We start from the raw sequence: 19,071 nt of genomic DNA on the forward strand, positions 1-19,071 counted from the left end.
GCAGGAGATTGCAAGTCTCCCCGCTCTGTTACTACAGTTCTGTGCCTCAGTTCTATACCTTTCAAGATGAGAATGGAGGTGAGTATCTCACCTTGGAACGGGGCACTGAAGGCAACAGATGACCACGATCATTGGCGATAATCTGAGTGTAGCCTTCATGAGAAGAAATCCTCTGGGGTAGAGGTGGGGAGAGAAGTGCTTGTGAAGATGGAGTGGAAAAGTGGAAGAAAGTATCTGAAGGGCTTGAATTAAGGGCTGAGGGAGAGGAGGATATGGGAATTCAAAGAAGGCTGAAAGAAGTTAGGTACCAATGAGTTACATAGAGTATGACGTAAAGAGCCAGAAACTGGCATTGTGCTGTGCTGAACGTGGAATACCTCTTTTGTTGGCTTGGCGAGAGACCAGTTCTGCAGATACTTGGGTGAGAAAGCTTTTTCATACTGTGGAGAAAAAGATGAGAATCCCTATGAGACTCAAAGGCCCCAAGCCCAGGAAATGATAGCTAGGCACAGTTCTTTAGATTTGAAGACCGAAGACATGAACAACCATGCTAAGTAAGCTTTAACTCACTTTAGAGAGAATGTGATTTGTTTCATCTGTGTGCTGTCCAACAGGGAGCCACTAGCCACATGTGGCTATTGAGCATTGGAAATGTGACTAGTCCAAATTGAGGTGCTTTGTAAGTACAGTTGACCCTTGAACAACATGGGTTTGAACTGTGCAGGTTAACTTACAATAAATAAATAAATATGTACTTTTCAATAAATATGTATTACAGCCCTACATGATCAATAGTTGGTTGAATCTGTGGATGTGGAACCCGGGTTATGGAGAGCCGACTGTAAAGCTACATGTAGCTTTTCAACTGTGTGGGGATCTGTACCTTAATCCCTGCCTTGTTCAAGGGTCAGCTATATAAAATACAATGGATTTTGAAGACTTAGTACAAAAAAGAATGTGAAACATCTGATTATAACTTAAAATATTAAGTGTTGGAAATAATATTTTGGACTTAACTGGGCTAAATTATGTTATTATTATTATTATTATTTTGGCTGCGTTGGGTCTTCGTTGCTGCACGCAGGCTTTCTCTAGTTGTGGCGAGCGGGGCCACTCTTTGTTGCAGTGCGTGGGCTTCTCATTGCGGTGGCTTCTCTTGTTTTGGAGCACGGGCTCTAGGCACGTAGGCTTCAGTAGTTGTGGCACACGGGCTTAGTTGCTCCATGGCATGTGGGATCTTCCCGGACCAGGGATCAAACCTGTGTCCCCTGCATTGGCAGGTGGATTCTTAACCACTGCGCCGCCAGGGAAGTCCCTAAGTTATATTATTAAAATTATTTCTTTTTAATTTTTTTCACGTAGCTACTAGAAAATTTAAAGTTACATTTGTGACTCACATTATCTTTTTATTGCAGTGCTGGTCTAGACCAGCGGTCAGCAAACTCTGGCCTGGGCCAAATCCATCCTCCTGTCTGTTTTCGGATGGCCTGAGAAAGCTAAGAATTGTTTTTATAGATGAACATTTGCAGTTGATTTGATAAAGGGGAACACTAACTTTGTACCCCAATTAAGCGAAATATTTTCTCATTCTATAAGAATTTCATGCTTTTCATTAATATTACAAAAAATTGCACTCAGTTATTGTATTTTGAATTTTGTCAAAATTTTATGGAAAAGTGTTTTCTCTCATACCTATATAATATCTCTGATTTTGTCACTCGACCCACAAAGCCTAAAATATTTATTCTCTGGCCCTTTTCAGAAAAAATTTGCTGACCTCTGGGTTAGGGCCTACAAACTTAACCCAGAGATACCTATTACTTGTCCTTAGGCCCTCCCTCCCCTCAGGAGCTGAGGAGGTAAAAAAAATACTATCTCACCTGACTCTTAGCTATATATTCAGTCATCAGAATCCTGTGGGAGGGGTCAGGCCAAAGGTGGAATCTGGAAGGCAAAATTAAACGTTAAAGAAATGGGAAAGAGTACTTACTTGGTTGGCACTGTAGTTAGTGGCCATGATCCTGCCACTTCCTCTGTTTACCTGTGTTGCCTGGCAACCGCAAGAAGGCCGACCTTCTCCGACTACCTCCCAATTAGCAGGGGCTGCCTTTTCCTTCTTGTTAATCACTTTCTTGGCTGACACTGCCCCCAGTCTTTTCCCCTGAAACTTAGGTTCATTTTCATTTTAGAGATGGGAGGGGCAGAGTAAATAAATGTGAGAAAATTGGTTGAATAGTGGCCCTGACTTTTTTCTAGCATAACTTCCCCTGCTTAGGAACTTCCAGGTTGTCTTTGACTGGGGTCTTTAACTACCACAACAAACCATGGAGCCCCAAGAGCTGTGTTCATTGGGCAGTGTGGTGTAATGTACCATAGACTTTAGAGCCAGACACTGGGGTTTGAGTCCTTACTCAACACAGGAACATAGGAGCTGTATGGCATTAAACAACTGACATCCCTTCGCTGAATTTCTATAGTCATTTGTATTGTGGAGATAATAGAACAATTACAGGGTAAATGAGGTGAGGTGAATAAAGTATCTAGATAATGTCATACCATGGTAGGTACTCAGTACTGCCAAGACCCTGTTTACAGGGTCCACTACTTCATTTTCTCAGAATAACAAAGGAATGATGTTTTTATTTATTTATTTATTTATTTATTTATTTATTTATTTATTTTAAATATATTTACTTATTTTTGGCTGTGTTGGGTCTTCGTTGCTGCACGCAGGCTTTCTCTAGTTGCGGCGAGCGGGGGCTACTCTTCGTTGTGGTGTGCGGGCTACTTACTGTGATGGCTTCTCTTGTTGCAGAGCATGGGCTCTAGGTGCGTGGGATTCAGTAGTTGTGGCTCATGGGCTCTCTTAGAGCACAGGCTCAGTAGTTGTGCCGCACGAGCTTAGTTGCTCCGTGGCATGTGGGATCTTCCCAGACCAGAGCTCGAACCCGTGTCCCCTGCATTGGCAGGCGGATTCTTAATCACTGCGCCACCAGGGAATTCCAGGAATGATGTTTTTAAAAGCAGCTGATTCAGATTTGTCCCCAGAAAGAAAAACATATCCTTAGTCCTTAAATGACTCCTGTCTCTTCCATCACTCTCTAGAATCACAGAGCCTAAAAACAAAGGTGCTTGATGTTGGCTGGGATGAGGTGGAATCAGGAGCTGGTGCCAGGAGATTGAGCAGGGATGATGAAAGAAAGCTGTAGTGTGGAAAGCATCAGATTTAGAAAATTAAGTGGTGATGCTATGACACAAACCTAATATTTGTTGGACTAGGAAACCTGTCTGAGACTAATCTAAAATGGCATTATCAGAACCATCTACTGGGTTGTTAGGGAGAAAGTAGAATTGTGTTTTCTGAATTATAAAGTTTATCCATAAGGTATTAAAATGAAAGGAAAAAACTAAGAAGTAAGTTGTCCAAAGAAATAGATCATTGAGAACCAGGGGAGCATTTTAATGGATGATTGTAAATCCCTTCTCCCTTCCTTCTTCTCCCAAAGTCCTCATCCCAACCAACACACCAAGTACAAGAACACTCCTACACTTCTAGAGATGGAGGTAAAAACAGCTCTTGTTTTACAGACTCTGGCAGTTAACAGATGTGCTTATGTGAGGTCTGGAAAGGGGACTCATGTGCTTAGTCCCTGTGGTTCTCATTACTCTCTAGAGTGATAACATTTTGGTTCCTAAAGCCACAATGATATTTAAGCAAGCATCATTTGTCTTGGAACTTCTGTCTTTAGCTGGTATGCTTTTCTGATAGAGATGCAGTGTTATATGATGGCTGCAATCTTATTTTTTTAAATTAACTAGTTTTTGTTTAATTGAAAAAAGTGTACATGGGAAAAAAATTCCACTTTTACGGAAAGGTATTTAATGAAAAGCAAATCTCCATTTGACTTCAACTCCTAGTCTTGCTCCTCAGAAGCAACTACTGTTATTATTTTCTTGTGTCTCCTTCCAGAAATATTCCATACATTCTAAGATTAATGGGAGCAAGCCGTTCACGCTGTTTTGTGATTTGCTTTTTTGACTATCTTGGGGATTTTTTTTTTCATGACAGTTTATTATTTCATTTTAGGGTGTACCATCATGTATTTATTTAGTCTCATTTGGATGACCATTTAGGTTATTTCCAGTCTTTTGCTGTTACATACATTGCTGCAATGAAAATCTATATCTACATATATATCTTTACGAATATAAATATATATAGAGAGAAATATATGTATATATCTTTAGGAACATATGCGATTAGTAGGATAAATTTCTAAAAGTGAATTGTAAAGTCAAAGGGTTTATGAATTTAGAACATTAGTAGACAATGTCAAATTGCCACTCAAAGACATTGTACCAGTTTATACATCTGCCAATGGTTGTATGAGAGTGCTTAGTTCTCCACTCCCTTACCAACGTTTTTCCTGTTTTTGTCAGTCAATCTAACAATAAGAACTAATGTAGTTACTATATGCCAGGCACAGTCCTAATTGCTTTTTATTATATTTTCTCATTTGGTTCTCACAAGAACCCCAGCCTAGGAAACTGGGGCATGCACAGTAAGGAGTAGAACCAGGATTTAATCCCAAGTATTCTGTCTCTAGAGTGATCAGTTTTTGTTTTGTTTTGTTTTGTTTTTTTATAAAGTGTATGTCTGTATTATTTAAAATTTTTATTTATTTATTTTTGGCTGTGTTGGGTCTTCGTTTCTGTGCGAGGGCTTTCTCTAGTTGCGGCAAGCGGGGGCCACTCTTCATCGCGGTGCGCGGGCCTCTCACTATCGCGGCCTCTCTTGTTGCGGAGCACAGGCTCCAGACACGCAGGCTCAGTAGTTGTGGCTCACGGGCCTAGTTGCTCCGCGGCATGTGGGATCCTCCCAGACCAGGGCTTGAACCCGTGTCCTCTGCATTGGCAGGCAGATTCTCAACCACTGCGCCATCAGGGAAGCCCCAAAAGTGATCAGTTTTAACCATTACACTGTATTGCTTCTTAAGCTGTAGGTGAAACATGGTGTATCATTGTTTTAAACTTTCATTTCTTTAATTACAAGGTTTTTTCCTTATGTTTATATGTTTTCTTTTTTTTCCCCTGAAAATAGCCTTTCATGTTTTTTGCCATTTGTTATTGAGCTGTTGATCACTTTTATTAATCTATTTGAACTTTATGTATTAAGGAAATCAGCCCTTTTGTCAGTTATGTTGCAAACATTTTCCCCCAGTTTGTCATTTAAATTTATGTAGTCAAACTTATCACTCTTTCTTTCTGTACTTCTGGATCTTATGCTTTGAAGGCTTTTTGTAAATTCCAATATTTAAAAAATAATTCACCCCTGGTTTCAGTTTTTATATTTAAATTTTTATTATGTTGGAATTTATTTTGGTGACTAAACTGAGGTCAGTCTCCAGATACCTAACTAGTTGTCTTGGCATCATTTATTGAATAAGCCATCTTTCCCCTACTGATTTGAAATGCCACCTTTATTGTATTCCCTAATATATTTGGGTCGGTTTCTGGATCCTCTAACCCATTGTTCTGCAGGGAGAGGTGACCATTTTAGGTTATTTGTGTCTTTTTCAAATCCATGGTTCAATCCTGGCTGGGTCCTGTGTGAATTCTCCAATTAGAATTTCACAGACACTAGGAAATTGTAATATAAATAGTAACAGGCAATTTCAAGCTTCTAATAAAATTGTATTGAATTTTAGCCTTTCTTCAGATTGACTGGTTGACTTTAGGTACAGCTGTTGTTCTTTCATCGAACCAGATTTAACTCTTTCAAAGTTAGAAGGGCTCATAAAGGCCCCACTCAAAAAATATGCCTCACGATATTTTCATCATTTGATTCGGTTCTCTGATACCTGAAATTAGACCATTAGGAAATCTTTTATTTGGGTTGAGATCATCTACCATTGGGCTACAAGTTTACTTTGTGTCTATAGGAAGTGTATAAACTACCTAATTGAGGGCAACTACCAACTTGAGCACTGGAGTCAGATTGCCTGGATTAAATTCTGGTTCTGCCTAAATGTGTGACCTTGGACAAGTTACTTGGTCTTTCTGGGTCTGAGAACCCTTATGGTGTGAAATGAGGATAATCTGAGTTTTGAGAATTAAACATATGTAACATGCCTAGTAGGGTGCCTGATGCATAGTGAGTGTTCAATAATTTTAGCATTAGTATTAGCTCAAGACTGCCCAGTAAAAAGAAGTACCTATTCAGGTTACCTGAAACAGAAAAGGGGGGAATTTAAAGTTATGGAATATTTATAACAGATTCCAAAAGTAGGAAGTATAGTTTGGGCCTTAAAGGGTACTAGAATCTGGAAGATAGAACATGATCAAGAAGAGGGATTTTTTTTTTCTCCATCTCATTGTTCTCTGCAATGCCTTGTTCTTATTTCTCTGCAAGTCAGCCAATATGATTTGCTTCCTCATTGACAGCCACCATCCTGAGATGACTTGGGCTTGTACCTTTCTTGCAACCTAGTAAGAGTCTTACTAATACAACAGGAGGGAATGGGAAGAACAAAAAGAATGCTGGTCAGTTTAAGTGGAGAGAGACCATAGAAGGTAAAGCTTTTGCTTTGAACCAGTGGATCTTCTTTTAAAAAATAGGTAATAACTTTCCCACAATCAGTTATCAGTTTTTTCTGTAGTTTTCCAAGGTTTTGTGCATATTCAAGAATAGATATAAAAAATAGAAATATATATTTTATTCATCACCATTACCTTTTACACAAATTATAGCATAACATACTACTTTCATTTTAAGATTTAAAAATATATTTTGAATATCATTAAATATTAGTACATAAAGAGCTTCCTTGCTTTTTTTATAGCTGCATAGTATACATTAATGATGTATTATAATCAGTTCCCTATTGTTGAACATTTAGTTTGTTTTTAAACTTTTGCTATCATAGTGCAGCAATGAATAACTTTCTACATGTCTTGTTTTGCATTGTGTGAGTATATTTGTAAGATAAATTTATAGAAATGAAATTGTGAAGTCAAAGGATATGTGCAGTTTGATAGATACTGCCAAATTGCCTTCTAGAGGTTATATCCCCTCCAGCCATGTATCAAGAGTTCTCTGGCAGATCTTGAAGGCTTGATAGATTGATTAGATCTCCAAGTTTGCTTTTATCCCACATCTCTTCCCAGACATTAAAGAGATTCACAGCAACTTCTCCCTCAAAAATTTGCGTTGTTAGGTAAACTACCTCATTTAGTGATTTCGAATTTATAATAGCCAAAAGTTAGCAACCTGAACTTTCAATGTATTTTTCTTCCCATGGCAATTTTTTTTTCTTTTTCACCACGCAGCTTGCAGGATCTTAGTTCCCCGACCAGGGAATGAACCCAGGCCCTCGGCAGTGAAAGCGCAGGGTCCTAACCACCTGACCGCCAGGGAATTCCCCCCCATGGCAATTTTAAAACCAGAAAAATCATTAGTAACCTCATTAGTAAAAACCTGAGCATCTCATCTATTACATAGTTTGACCAACAGCTCTCCAAGTTTTCTTCCAGATAGTTCCAAAGTACCCTGCATGCTAGTTCACTGGGGCAGGTGGTAGTGGGTCTTGGATTGGAGACCTGGCTTTTGCCTGTTATACTGAGCTAACAGGATCTTATCCAACCAAGCTCCTGGACCAACTTTGAACTATTTACACCTCCCTGTTTTCTATATATTCCTTTATAGGAACTGAAGACAGTTCTGTACACAGTAAGCACTGAAGAAATGGATGGCTGCAAATATAGACACCATTTCAAAATTTCTCTATAGATTACAAATTTTTTATCCTATTTTCTTTCCTTTGAGGAACCTAAGGCTCCCTCTATTGGAGACTGCTATTACGTCTCCCCTCCCATACCCCATAAAAGAAGAATATTCTTGATAAGAACACTTCCTGAGGAATCTAGAGAACAAGCTGTAGACAATCACAATGACTGAAGAGACATCAGTGTCTCTCACTAGTGGAGAGAATTAAATTTATGTTTACTTGAATAACCAAGAATAAATGATGGTTCTAATGGAAAGTGTAGTTATGTGATAGCTATGTGCTTTGACGATATACACAGTGGCCATAAAGTCTGGGAAAAGATACTATTTTGTTCTGTATTGAAATATAATACCAACAAACCATTAATATGTATTCATTTATGTTTCCAGATTTCTTGGCAACCCTGTAAATATAGTACAGCTAACAATGAGAGATTAGATATGTGAGGTAGATTAGGTAGTATGTGAGAAGTATCAATAGAATAAGCCCTGATTATCATATACAGATATTAACTAGAAATAAAAGGATTTGCCTCAAGTTAGGTGCTAGGGGAAAGCAATGGGGGCTGGTGGGGGGAGTGACTGATTAAGAGATTCCTAGATAGTTTCAGTGTTGCTCTATATTAGGAAAAACTCCAGTCCTCCTGTGTTTCTCCTTTACTCTCACACTACTATCTCATTAACAACACTTCTGACACCAGACAAGGGGGTTTTCCCCACATCAAGTAATTCCATGACACCAGCTGGGTGTTCTATAATTTAGCTCAATTCTAACGCTATCTACCTGGAGATAGCATCAGATCCCACAGGTTAAGGGCTCAGTCCCACAAGACCGCCTGCCCCCCCACCCTTCAGATGCCAATTGCATGTCCAGGTTGTTACTTGTGCTTCTGATCAATAAGCTGTAAGTCAGAGGTTCCCATGACCCCCTCCTTGAGTTTAATTAATTTGCTAGAATGGCTCACAGAACTCAACAAAATACTTGAGGATATCTGTGAGGATATGATAAAGAATACTGATGAACATCCAGATGGAAGAGATGTTTAGGGAAAGTATGTGGGAAGGGGCGTGGAGCTCCCATGTCCTCTCTGGGTCTGCCACTCTCCCTGGACACTCTCCAAACCCTATCTTATTGGAATTCTTCTGGAGTCTTCATCACATAGGCCTGATCGATCATTAATTCCATTTCTAGCCCCTCTCCCCTCTCCAGAGAATGGGGGATGGGGTTGAAGTCTAAGCTTCTAATCATGACTTGGTCTTTCTGGTAACCAGCTTCCATCCAGGAGCCCACCAATAATCACCTCATTAGAACAAAAGACACCCCCACCCCTATTACCCAGGAAATTCCAAGCACCGTGTCAGGAACCAGGGTCAAAGACCAAATGTTAGCACAAAAGATGTTCCTAGTGCTTTTATCACTTAGGTATTTACAAGGGTTTCAGGAGCTCTGTGCCAGGAACAAGGGGCAGAGACCAATATATGTATTTTCTATCATCTCACGTGCTCATATAGACAATAGCAAAAAAGAGACAGAACTTATGTATTGTATAAAAGTATTAGGATAAAGTTAACCATTAGAACAAAAATACAAACTCTTTTAAATACCAGAAGGTATGTTAAAAAAAAGTGGGGGGTGGGGAGAGGAGGAAGCATATGAAATAGATCACATGGTGAGAGACCTACATATATAAAAAATATGTAACATAAAACAGTAAGGCAGATCTAAGGCCAGAAATATTGATTGCATCAAAAAATATATAAATGGGCTTACCACACCTGTTAAAATGATTTTCACATTGACTACAAAAGCAAATTCCAACACTATGCTGTATAAAAGAAATATATCTAAATTGAAGAGATTCAGGAAGCCTAAAAATAAATGACTAAAAAAGTACCAGAATGTTTTTCTTAAATTAAAGCAGGGGTTGCAATTGTAATTATCAAAGAATTAGAATTCTGACTAAAATGGTTTAAAAGAGATAAAGAATTTTTTTTAATTTAATTTTTTATACAGCAAGTTCTTATTAGTTATCCATTTTAAACATATTAGTGTATACATGTCAATCCCAATCTCCCAATTCATTCCACCAACACCTCCCCCCCGGCCGCTTGCCCCCCTTGGCGTCCATATGTTTGTTCTCTACATCTGTGTCTCAATTTCTGCCCTGCAAACCCATTCATGTGTACCATTTTTCTAGGTTGCACATATATGCGTTAATATACGATATTTGTTTTTCTCTTTCTGACTTACTTCACTCTGTATGACAGTCTCTAGATTCATCCACGTCTCTACAAATGACCCAATTTCGTTCCTCTTTATGGCTGAGTAATACTCCATTGTATATATGTACCACATCTTCTTTATCCATCCGTCTGTCGATGGGCATTTAGGTTGCTTCCATGACCTGGCTATTGTAAATAGTGCTGCAATGAATATTGGGGTGCATGTGTCTTTTTGAATTATGGTTTTCTCTGGGTATATACCCAGTAGTGGGATTGCTGAGTCATATGGTAATTCTCTTTTTAGTTTTTTAAGGAACCTCCATACTGTTTTCCATAGTGGCTGTATCAATTTACATTCCCACCAACAGTGCAAGAGGGTTCCCTTTTCTCCACACCCTCTCCAGCATTTGTTGTTTATAGATTTTCGGATGAAGCCCATTCTAACTGGTGTGAGGTGATACCTCATTGTAGTTTTGATTTGCATCTCTCTAATAGTGATGTTGAGCATCTTTTCATGTGCTTCTTGGCCATCTGTATGTCTTCTTTGGAGAAATGTCTATTTAGGTCTTCTGCCCATTTTTGGATTGGGTTGTTTGTTTTTTTACTATTGAGCTGCACATATATTTTGGAGATTAATCCTTTGTCCGTTGATTCATTTGCAAATATTTTCTCCCATTCTGAGGGTTGTCTTTTCATCTTGTTTGTAGTTTCCTTTGCTTTGCAAAAGGTTTTAAGTTTCATTAGGTCCCATTTATTTTTGTTTTTATTTCCATTACTCTAGGAGGTGGATCAAAAAAGATCTTGCTGTAATTTATGTCAAAGAGTGTTCTTCCTATGTTTTCCTCCAAGAGTTTTATAGTGTCCGGTCTTACATTTAGGTCTGGAATCCATTTTGAGTTTATTTTTGTGTATGGTTTTAGGAAGTGTTCTAATTTCATTCTTTTACATGTAGCTGTCCAGTTTTCCCAGCACCACTTATTGAAGAGGCTGTCTTTTCTCCATTGTATATCCTTGCTTCCTTTGTCATAGATTAGTTGACCATAAGTGCGTGGGTTTATCTCTGGGCTTTCTGTCCTGTTCCATTGATCTATATTTCTGTTTTTGTGCCAGTACTGTATTGTCTTGATTACTGTAGCTTTGTAGTGTAGTCTGAAGTCAAGGAGTCTGATTCCTCCAGCTCCTTTTTTATTCTCTCAAGACTGCTTTGGCTATTTGGGGTCTTTTGTGTCTCCATACAAATTTTAAGACTTTTTGTTCTAGTTCTGTAAAAAATGCCATCGGTAATTTGATAGGGATTGCATTGAATCTGTAGATTGCTTTGGGTCGTATAGTCATTTTCACAATGTTGATTCTTCCAATCCAAGAACATGGTATATCTCTCCATCTGTTTGTATCATCTTTAATTTCTTTCATCAGTGTCTTATAGTATTCTGCTTACAGGTCTTTTGTCTCCCTAGGTAGGTTTATTCCTAGGTATTTTATTCTTTTTGTTGCAGTGGTAAATGGGAGTGTTTCCTTAATTTCTCTTTCAGATTTTTCATCATTAGTGTATAGGAATGCAAGAGATTTCTGTGCATTAATTTTGTATCCTGCAACTTTACCAGATTCATTGATTAGCTCTAGTAGTTTTCTGGTGGCATCTGTAGGATTCTCTATGTATAATATCATGTCATCTGCAAACAGTGACAGTTTTACTTCTTCTTTTCCAACTTGTGTTCCTTTTATTTCTTTTTCTTCTCTGATTGCCGTGGCTAGGACTTCCAAAACTATGTTGAATAATAGTGGTGAGAGTGGACATCCTTGTCTTGTTCCTGATCTCAGAGGAAATGCTTTCAGTTTTTCACCATTGAGAATGATGTTTGCTGTGGGTTTGTCGTATATGGCCTTTATTATGTTGAGGTAGGTTCCCTCTGTGCCCACTTTCTGGAGAGTTTTTATCATAAATGGGTGTTGAATTTTGTCAAAAGCTTTTTCTGCATCTATTGAGATGATCATATGGTTTTTTTCCTTCAATTTGTTAATATGGTGTATCACATTGATTGATTTGCATATATTGAAGAATCATTGCATCCCTGGGATAAATCCCACTTGATCATGGTGTATGATCCTTTTAATGTGTTGTTGGATTCTGTTTGCTAGTATTTTGTTGAGGATTTTTGCATCTATGTTCATCAGTGATATTGGTCTGTAATTTTTTTTTGTAGTATCTTTGTCTGGTTTTGGTATCAGGGTGATGGTGGCCTCATAGAATGAGTTTGGGAGTGTTCCTTCCTCTGCAATTTTTTTGGAAGAGTTTGAGAAGGATGGGTGTTAGCTCTTCTCTAAATGTTTGATAGAATTCACCTGTGAAGCCATCTGGTCCTGGACTTTTGTTTGTTGGAAAATTTTTAATCACAGTTTCAATTTCATTACTGGTGATTGGTCTGTTCCTATTTTCTATTTCTTCCTGGTTCAGTCTTGGAAGGTTATACTTTTCTAAGAATTTGTCCATTTCTTCCAGGTTGTCCATTTTATTGGCATAGAGTTTCTTATAGTAGTCTCTTAGGATGCTTTGAATTTCTGTGGTGTCTGTTGTAACTTCTCCTTTTTCATTTCTAATTTTATTGATTTGAGTCCTCTGCCTCTTTTTCTTGATGAGTCTAGCTAATGGTTTATCAATTTTGTTTATCTTCTCAAAGAACCAGCTTTTAGTTTTATTGATCTTTGCTATTGTTTTCTTTGTTTCTATTTCATTTATTTCTGCTCTGATCTTTTTCTTTTTTAAATAAATAAATTTATTTATTTATTTATTTTTGACTGTGTTAGGTCTTCATTGCTGCAGGCGGGCCCTCTCTAGCTGCGCCAAGCAGGGGCCACTCTTCGTGGTGGTGCGTGGGCTTCTCACTGCAGTGGCCCCTCCCACTGCAGAGCACAGGCTCCAGGCGCACAGGCTTCAGCAGTTGTGGCCCACGGGCTCCAGAGTGCAGGCCCAGCAGCCATGGTGCACAGGCCTAGTTCCTCCGCAGCATGTGGGATCCTCCTGGACCAAGGCTTGAACCCACGTCCCCTGCACTGGCAGGCGGACTCCCAACAACTGCGCCACCAGGGAAGCCCTCTGCTCTGATCTTCATGATTTCTTTCCTCTTGCTAACTTTGGGTTTTGTTTGTTCTTCTTTCTCTAGCCCCTTTAGGTGTAAGGTTAGATTGTTTATTTGAGATTTTTCTTGTTTCTTGAGGTAGGCTTGTATTGCTATAAACTTCCCGCTTAGAACTGCTTTTGCTGCCTCCCATAGGTTTTGGATCATTGTATTTTCATTGTCATTTGTCTCTAGGTATTTTTTGATTTCCTCTTTGATTTCTTCAGTGATCTCTTGGTTATTTAGTAATGTATTGTTTAGCCTCCATGTGTTTGTGTTTTTTACAGTTTTTTCCCTGTAATTGATTTCTAATCTTATAGCACTGTGGTAAGAAAAGATGCTTGATATGATTTCAGTTTTCTTAAATTTACTGAGGCTTGATTTGTGACCCAAGATGTGATCTATCCTGGAGAATGTTCCATGCGCACTTGAGAAGAAAGTGTAATCTGCTGTTTTTGGATGGAATGTCTTATAAATATCAATTAAATCTATCTGGTCTATTGTGTCATTTAAAGCTTGTGTTTCCTTATTAATTTTCTATTTGGATGATTTGTCCATTGGTGTAAGTGAGGTGTTAAAGTCTCCCACTATTATTGTGTTACTGTCGATTTCCTCTTTTATAGCTGTTAGCAGTTGCGTTATGTATTGAGGTGCTCCTGTGTTGGGTGCATATATATTTATAATTGTTATATCTTCTTCTTGGATTGATCCCTTGATCATTATGTAGTGTCCTTCCTTGTCTCTTGTAACATTCTTTATTTTAAAGTCTATTTTATCTGCTATGAGTATTGCTACTCCAGCTTTCTTTTGATTTCTATTTGCATGGAATATCTTTTTCCTTCCCCTCACTTTCAGTCTGTATGTGTCCCTAGGTCTGAAGTGGGTCTCTTGTAGACAGCATATATATGAGTCTTGTTTTTTTTTTTTTTTTTAAGTAATATCTTGGTTTGTTGTTGTTGTTTTTAAATTATTTATTTATTTATTTATTTATGGCTGTGTAGGGTCTTCGTTTCTGTGCGAGGGCTTTCTCTAGTTGTGGCAAGTGGGGGCCACTCTTCATCGCGGTGCATGGGGCCTCTCACTATTGTGGCCTCTCTTGTTGCGGAGAACAGGCTCCAGACGCGCAGGCTCAGTAATTGTGGCTCACAGACCCAGTTGCTCTGCGGCATGTGGGATCTTCCCAGACCAGGGCTTGAACCCATGTCCCCTGCATTAGCAGGCAGATTCTCAACCACTGCACCACCAGGGAAGCCCTATGGGTCTTGTTTTTGTATTCATTCAGCAAGCCTGTGTCTTTTGGTTGGAGCATTTAATCCATTCACGTTTAAGGTAATTATCGATATGTATGTTACTATCACCATTTTCTTAATTGTTTTGGGTTTGTTTTTGTAGGTCCTTTTCTTCTTTTGTGTTTCCCACTTAGAAAAGTTCCTTTAGCATTTGCTGTAGAGCTGGTTTGGTGGTGCTGAATTCTCTTAGCTTTTGCTTGTCTGTAAAGCTTTTGATTTCTCCATTGAATCTGAATGAGATCCTTGCTGGGTAGAGTAATCTTGGTTGTAGGTTCTTCCCTTTCATCACTTTAAATATGTCATGCCACTCCCTTCTGGCTTGTAGAGTTTCTGCTGAGAAATCAGCTCTTAACCTTATGGGAGTTCCCTTGTATGTTATTTGTTGTTTTTCCCTAGCGGCTTTCAATAATTTTTCTTTGTCTTTAATTTTTGCCAGTTTGATTACTATGTGTCTCAGCATGTTTCTCCTTGGGTTTATCCTGTATGGGACTCTCTGCGCTTCCTGGACTTGGGTGGCTATTTCCTTTCCCTTGTTAGGGAAGTTTTCGACTATAATCTCTTCAAATATTTTCTCAGGTCCTTTTTCTCTCTCTTCTCCTTCTGGGGCCCCATAATGTGAATGTTGTTGTGTTTAATGTTGTCCCAGAGGTCTCTTAGGCTGTCTTCATTTCTTTTCATTCTTTTTTCTTTATTCTGTTCTGCAGCAGTGAATTCCACTATTCTGTCTTCCAGGTCACTTATCCGTTCTTCTGCCTCAGTTATTCTGCTATTGATTACTTCTAGTGTATTTTTCATTTCAGTTCTTGTATTGTTCATTTCTCTCTGTTTGTTCTTTAATTCTTCTAGGTCTTTGTTAAACATTTCTTGCATCTTCTCAATCTTTGCCTCCATTCTTTTTCCGAGGTCCTGGATCATCCTCACTATCATTATTCTGAATTCTTTTTCTGGAAGGTTGCCTATCTCCACTTCATTTAGTTGTTTTTCTGGGGGTTTATCTTGTTCCTTCATCTGATACACAGCCCTCTGCCTTTTCATCTTGTCTATCTTTCTGTGAATGTGGTTTTTGTTCCACAGGCTGCAGGATTCGAGATAAAGAAATTTTTACCACAATTAAAAAAAGAGAAATAATTACACTTTATATGGGAGAAATAGAAGCACATCAATAATAGGAGACTTTAACAAATCAGATCTAGAGAGACAAAGTGAACAAGAAATTAGTACAGATACAGACAACCTAACCAACATAATAAATAAGATAGATTTAATATATATTAAACTCTGAACCTTGATAATAGAGAATATGGCTTTCTTCCCCCCCCCCCCCCCAAATGCATATAAAGGATTCAAAAAAATCACAAAAATGTGGCACATTCACATCTTGGGCCACAGAAAAAATCTCAGTAAATTCCAATTTAAATTTCCAAATGGGAAATTTAAAAACTTGCTGTTAACCACTTCTGGGTCAAAGGAGAAATGCAAAACAAATCGAAAATATTAATAATGAAAACAAGAATCTATGGGAAATAGTTAAAACAACTATCAGAGAAAGATATAATATTAAATGAATAAAAGTTAAAAAGCAAAGATAAATGAACATTATGTCTCAAAAAACTAGGGGGAAAAAAAAACAAGGCAAACCAAATGTCAGCAAAAGAAAGAAATTAGTAAAAAGAAAGGCAGTGTTAATGGGTTTGAAAACTACAAGAACAAAAAGTAGAACTCTTAAAACTGGAAATTAAAATTCTCTTTTAAAATAAATAAATCCAAAACTGTTTCTTTGAAAAAATTAAATTGATAACTTCTTAACTAAACTACTCAAAATAAAGGGGGGGGGGGAAGACAGCACAAATACATAAAGTTAGAAAGAAAGAGACACAGAAAAGAAAAATTTTTAAATATTCTATGTAAATATGTTCGAAAATCTACATTAAATGTATAATGTTGTATAAAACCCCAATTTAACAGAATTGACCCCTGTGGAGACAGAGTAAAAACAGACCATTTAACATAAAAGAATTAGAGAAACTGGTTAGAGTTACCCCACAAAACAAAACAGATCCAGATAGTTTCACAGAAGATATTATCAAATTTTAAAAAATAAATCCTTAACTTTTTAAGATATTTTAGAGCATGGCATAAGAAGGAAAATTCGCAAATTCATTTTATGAAGTGGGTGTAACATTGATTCCCAAACTTGAATTTTGGAACCATGACAAAGACTAAACAAAAAACACTATAGATCAACTTCACTTATTAATATTGATACAAAAATCTTATATAAAATATTAGTAAGCAGAATCCAATAGTATGTTAAAAAAATTGTATCATGACCAAGTGGATAATACTCTATGGATGCAAAGATGGAGAGTCAAAGGAAATCCATTAATATAGTTTATCATATTAATTGATCCAAGGTAAAAAAAAAAATGCTCATCGCCACAGATGCATTGATAAATTTTAATACATAACAACACCACCAAAAAGTAAAAAGACAACTGGGGGAAAAAGTTATACCACAGGCAAAGAGTTAGCATCTTTGATAAAAAGAACAACAGGGACTTCCCTGGTGGTCCAGTGGGTAAGACTCCACACTCCCAATGCAGGGGGCCCAGGTTCGGTCCCTGGTCAGGGAACTAGATCCCACATGCCACAACTAAGAGTCCGCATGCCACAACTAAGAAGCCCAAACACCGCAACGAAGATCCTGCATGCCACAACTAAGACCCGGCACAGCCAAAATAAATAAATAAATAAATAAATAAATATTAAAACAAACAAACAATGACAACAACAAAACTTCTAAAAATACAGAAGAAAAAAACTAATAACCCTATAGAAAACTGGTTATAATGAGGCATGTCACAGTGAAAGACATACAAATTGCTGTTAACCATATGAAAATTGTTCAGTATTGCTCATAATTTTAAAAATATTGAAATTAAAACTGCATGGAGATACCACATTTTACCCACGAGACTGCATAAATCCAAAAGTTTGATAACGTACTCTGTTGGTCAGTCTATGAGGAAACAGGCATTCTAATACGTTGAGTATGGAAATGTAAAATGGTACAACCTCCACGATGGAGACTTTGGCAGTATCTAGCTAGCACAATTATCAATGCCTTTTGATTAAGCAATTCCATTTTTAGAAATCTATCCCAAAGATACTCTAGCAAAAATATGAAAAGTGTCAACTATTATATGCAGCATTATTTGTAATAACTACAGACTGGAAACAACTCAACTGTCAGTAATATGGTATCTCCACACAGTGGAGTACTACACAGCTGTGAAAAGCAGTGAGCAAGATGCTTCTGTGGAATGATGTCCAGGAAATACTTTAAAGTGAATAAAGCAAGGTGTAGGACATGTGAATAGAGTGCTATTGTTTATATTAAAAAGGAGATAGAAATATATGTGTTTCTAAGAGAAAAATGATGGAAAAATAAGTGGTATGATTAGTGATTACCTTTAGGTAGAGAGGAGAAATAATGCGGAAAAGACAGGGGTAGAAGATAAACTTCTTTGAATATACCTTGTTCTGCAGAGTTGATTTTAGAACCATGTAAATATTTTACATAATTATAAAATTAAGATTAAAAAAAGGTAATTCCTAAAATAAAAAACAAATGAATTCTCATTATTTTCACAACAGTTTTTTTTTTACAGAGATAATTGGCTACATACAACAGCTATATAAATGAGTTAATAGCTCTACTTCCTCTAAACGTCACGAATTTCATAACCAGTTTTCTTTCTTAAGACTAAGTCTCCCTCTAGTGGAGATTAGTTTTACAACCAGTCCCCTACCCCCTACACCACAAAGGAAGAAACCTTTTGCCCATTGTCTCCTGCCACCAAATCCTTAAATTACATAAGTGTTAGAGTCATGAGGAGGAGTATGTGATGGAAGATATTGAGCAATAGGATAGCAAAGAGTCAGGGACAGAGTCAAGTTTAAAAAAGAAGTGGGGGGAGGAGAGACTCTAAGAGCCAAGAAAATTTGGTTATTCAACCCAGAATGGGGAAGGAACTTCAACTTCCTGTTGTTGGAGGATTGCCACCAACTCTGCGCAGAAAGATGCGATTAATATGTCAGTGTCGCTGTGTACTCAGGGAAAGAGCTCCCCCTAAGGCATTGCTTTAGGGAGAAACCTGGGTGAGAAATAGTGATGAGTAGATGAAGAGTGATTCTCTTGAGCCAGATAAAGTGTGATGGGGGTGAACTCCAGGCATCTCTCCCATCCCTCAGGATGCTCCCAGAGTCCCACTGACCCTTGAGGTCAGATGCATGAAAGCTTTGCCTCCTTGGAAGCTGATCATGGGGAAAGGTACTGGCACAGTCTCTTCAGTTCCTGGTAGGGAGAGGAGAGTCAGAGACTGGCCCACATTGACAGTGGCCTCTGGGGATATGATGGGAGGAGGGTCCTTGTGTTCTGGGCTGTCCTAGGTCTCATCTGACCTCACACAGTAGAAAATACTCAGAGGAAAACTCCTTTAGAGTAGAACCTCTCCTAACATCTACTCCAGTTTCTAAAAGTATATGCCATTCTTCCCCTCTCTCTGTCACAGTGTGGTCTTACCATCTGTAGACAACGTTTGAGGCTTGCCACCTCAGCATGTATCTCCAATCTCCTGTACAGTTTTAAATAAGA

At 38.0% G+C, this 19,071-nt stretch overlaps 1 protein-coding gene across 1 annotated transcript in view; it reads right to left on the minus strand.

Moving 5' to 3' along the window:
• The window catches only part of CFAP126 (cilia and flagella associated protein 126), a 29,004-nt gene that overhangs the window by 1,335 nt on the left and 8,598 nt on the right, over positions 1–19,071 (minus strand). The window contains exons 4-5 of the mRNA XM_059925484.1: positions 378–445; positions 92–172 (exon numbers count right to left, since the gene is read on the minus strand). Of these exons, the coding sequence (XP_059781467.1) occupies positions 92–172; positions 378–445 (149 nt within the window). The remainder of the gene's footprint in view (positions 1–91; positions 173–377; positions 446–19,071) is intronic.

This window comes from Balaenoptera ricei, chromosome 1 (assembly GCF_028023285.1).
Source record: "Balaenoptera ricei isolate mBalRic1 chromosome 1, mBalRic1.hap2, whole genome shotgun sequence".
Taxonomy (NCBI): Eukaryota; Metazoa; Chordata; class Mammalia; order Artiodactyla; family Balaenopteridae; genus Balaenoptera; species Balaenoptera ricei.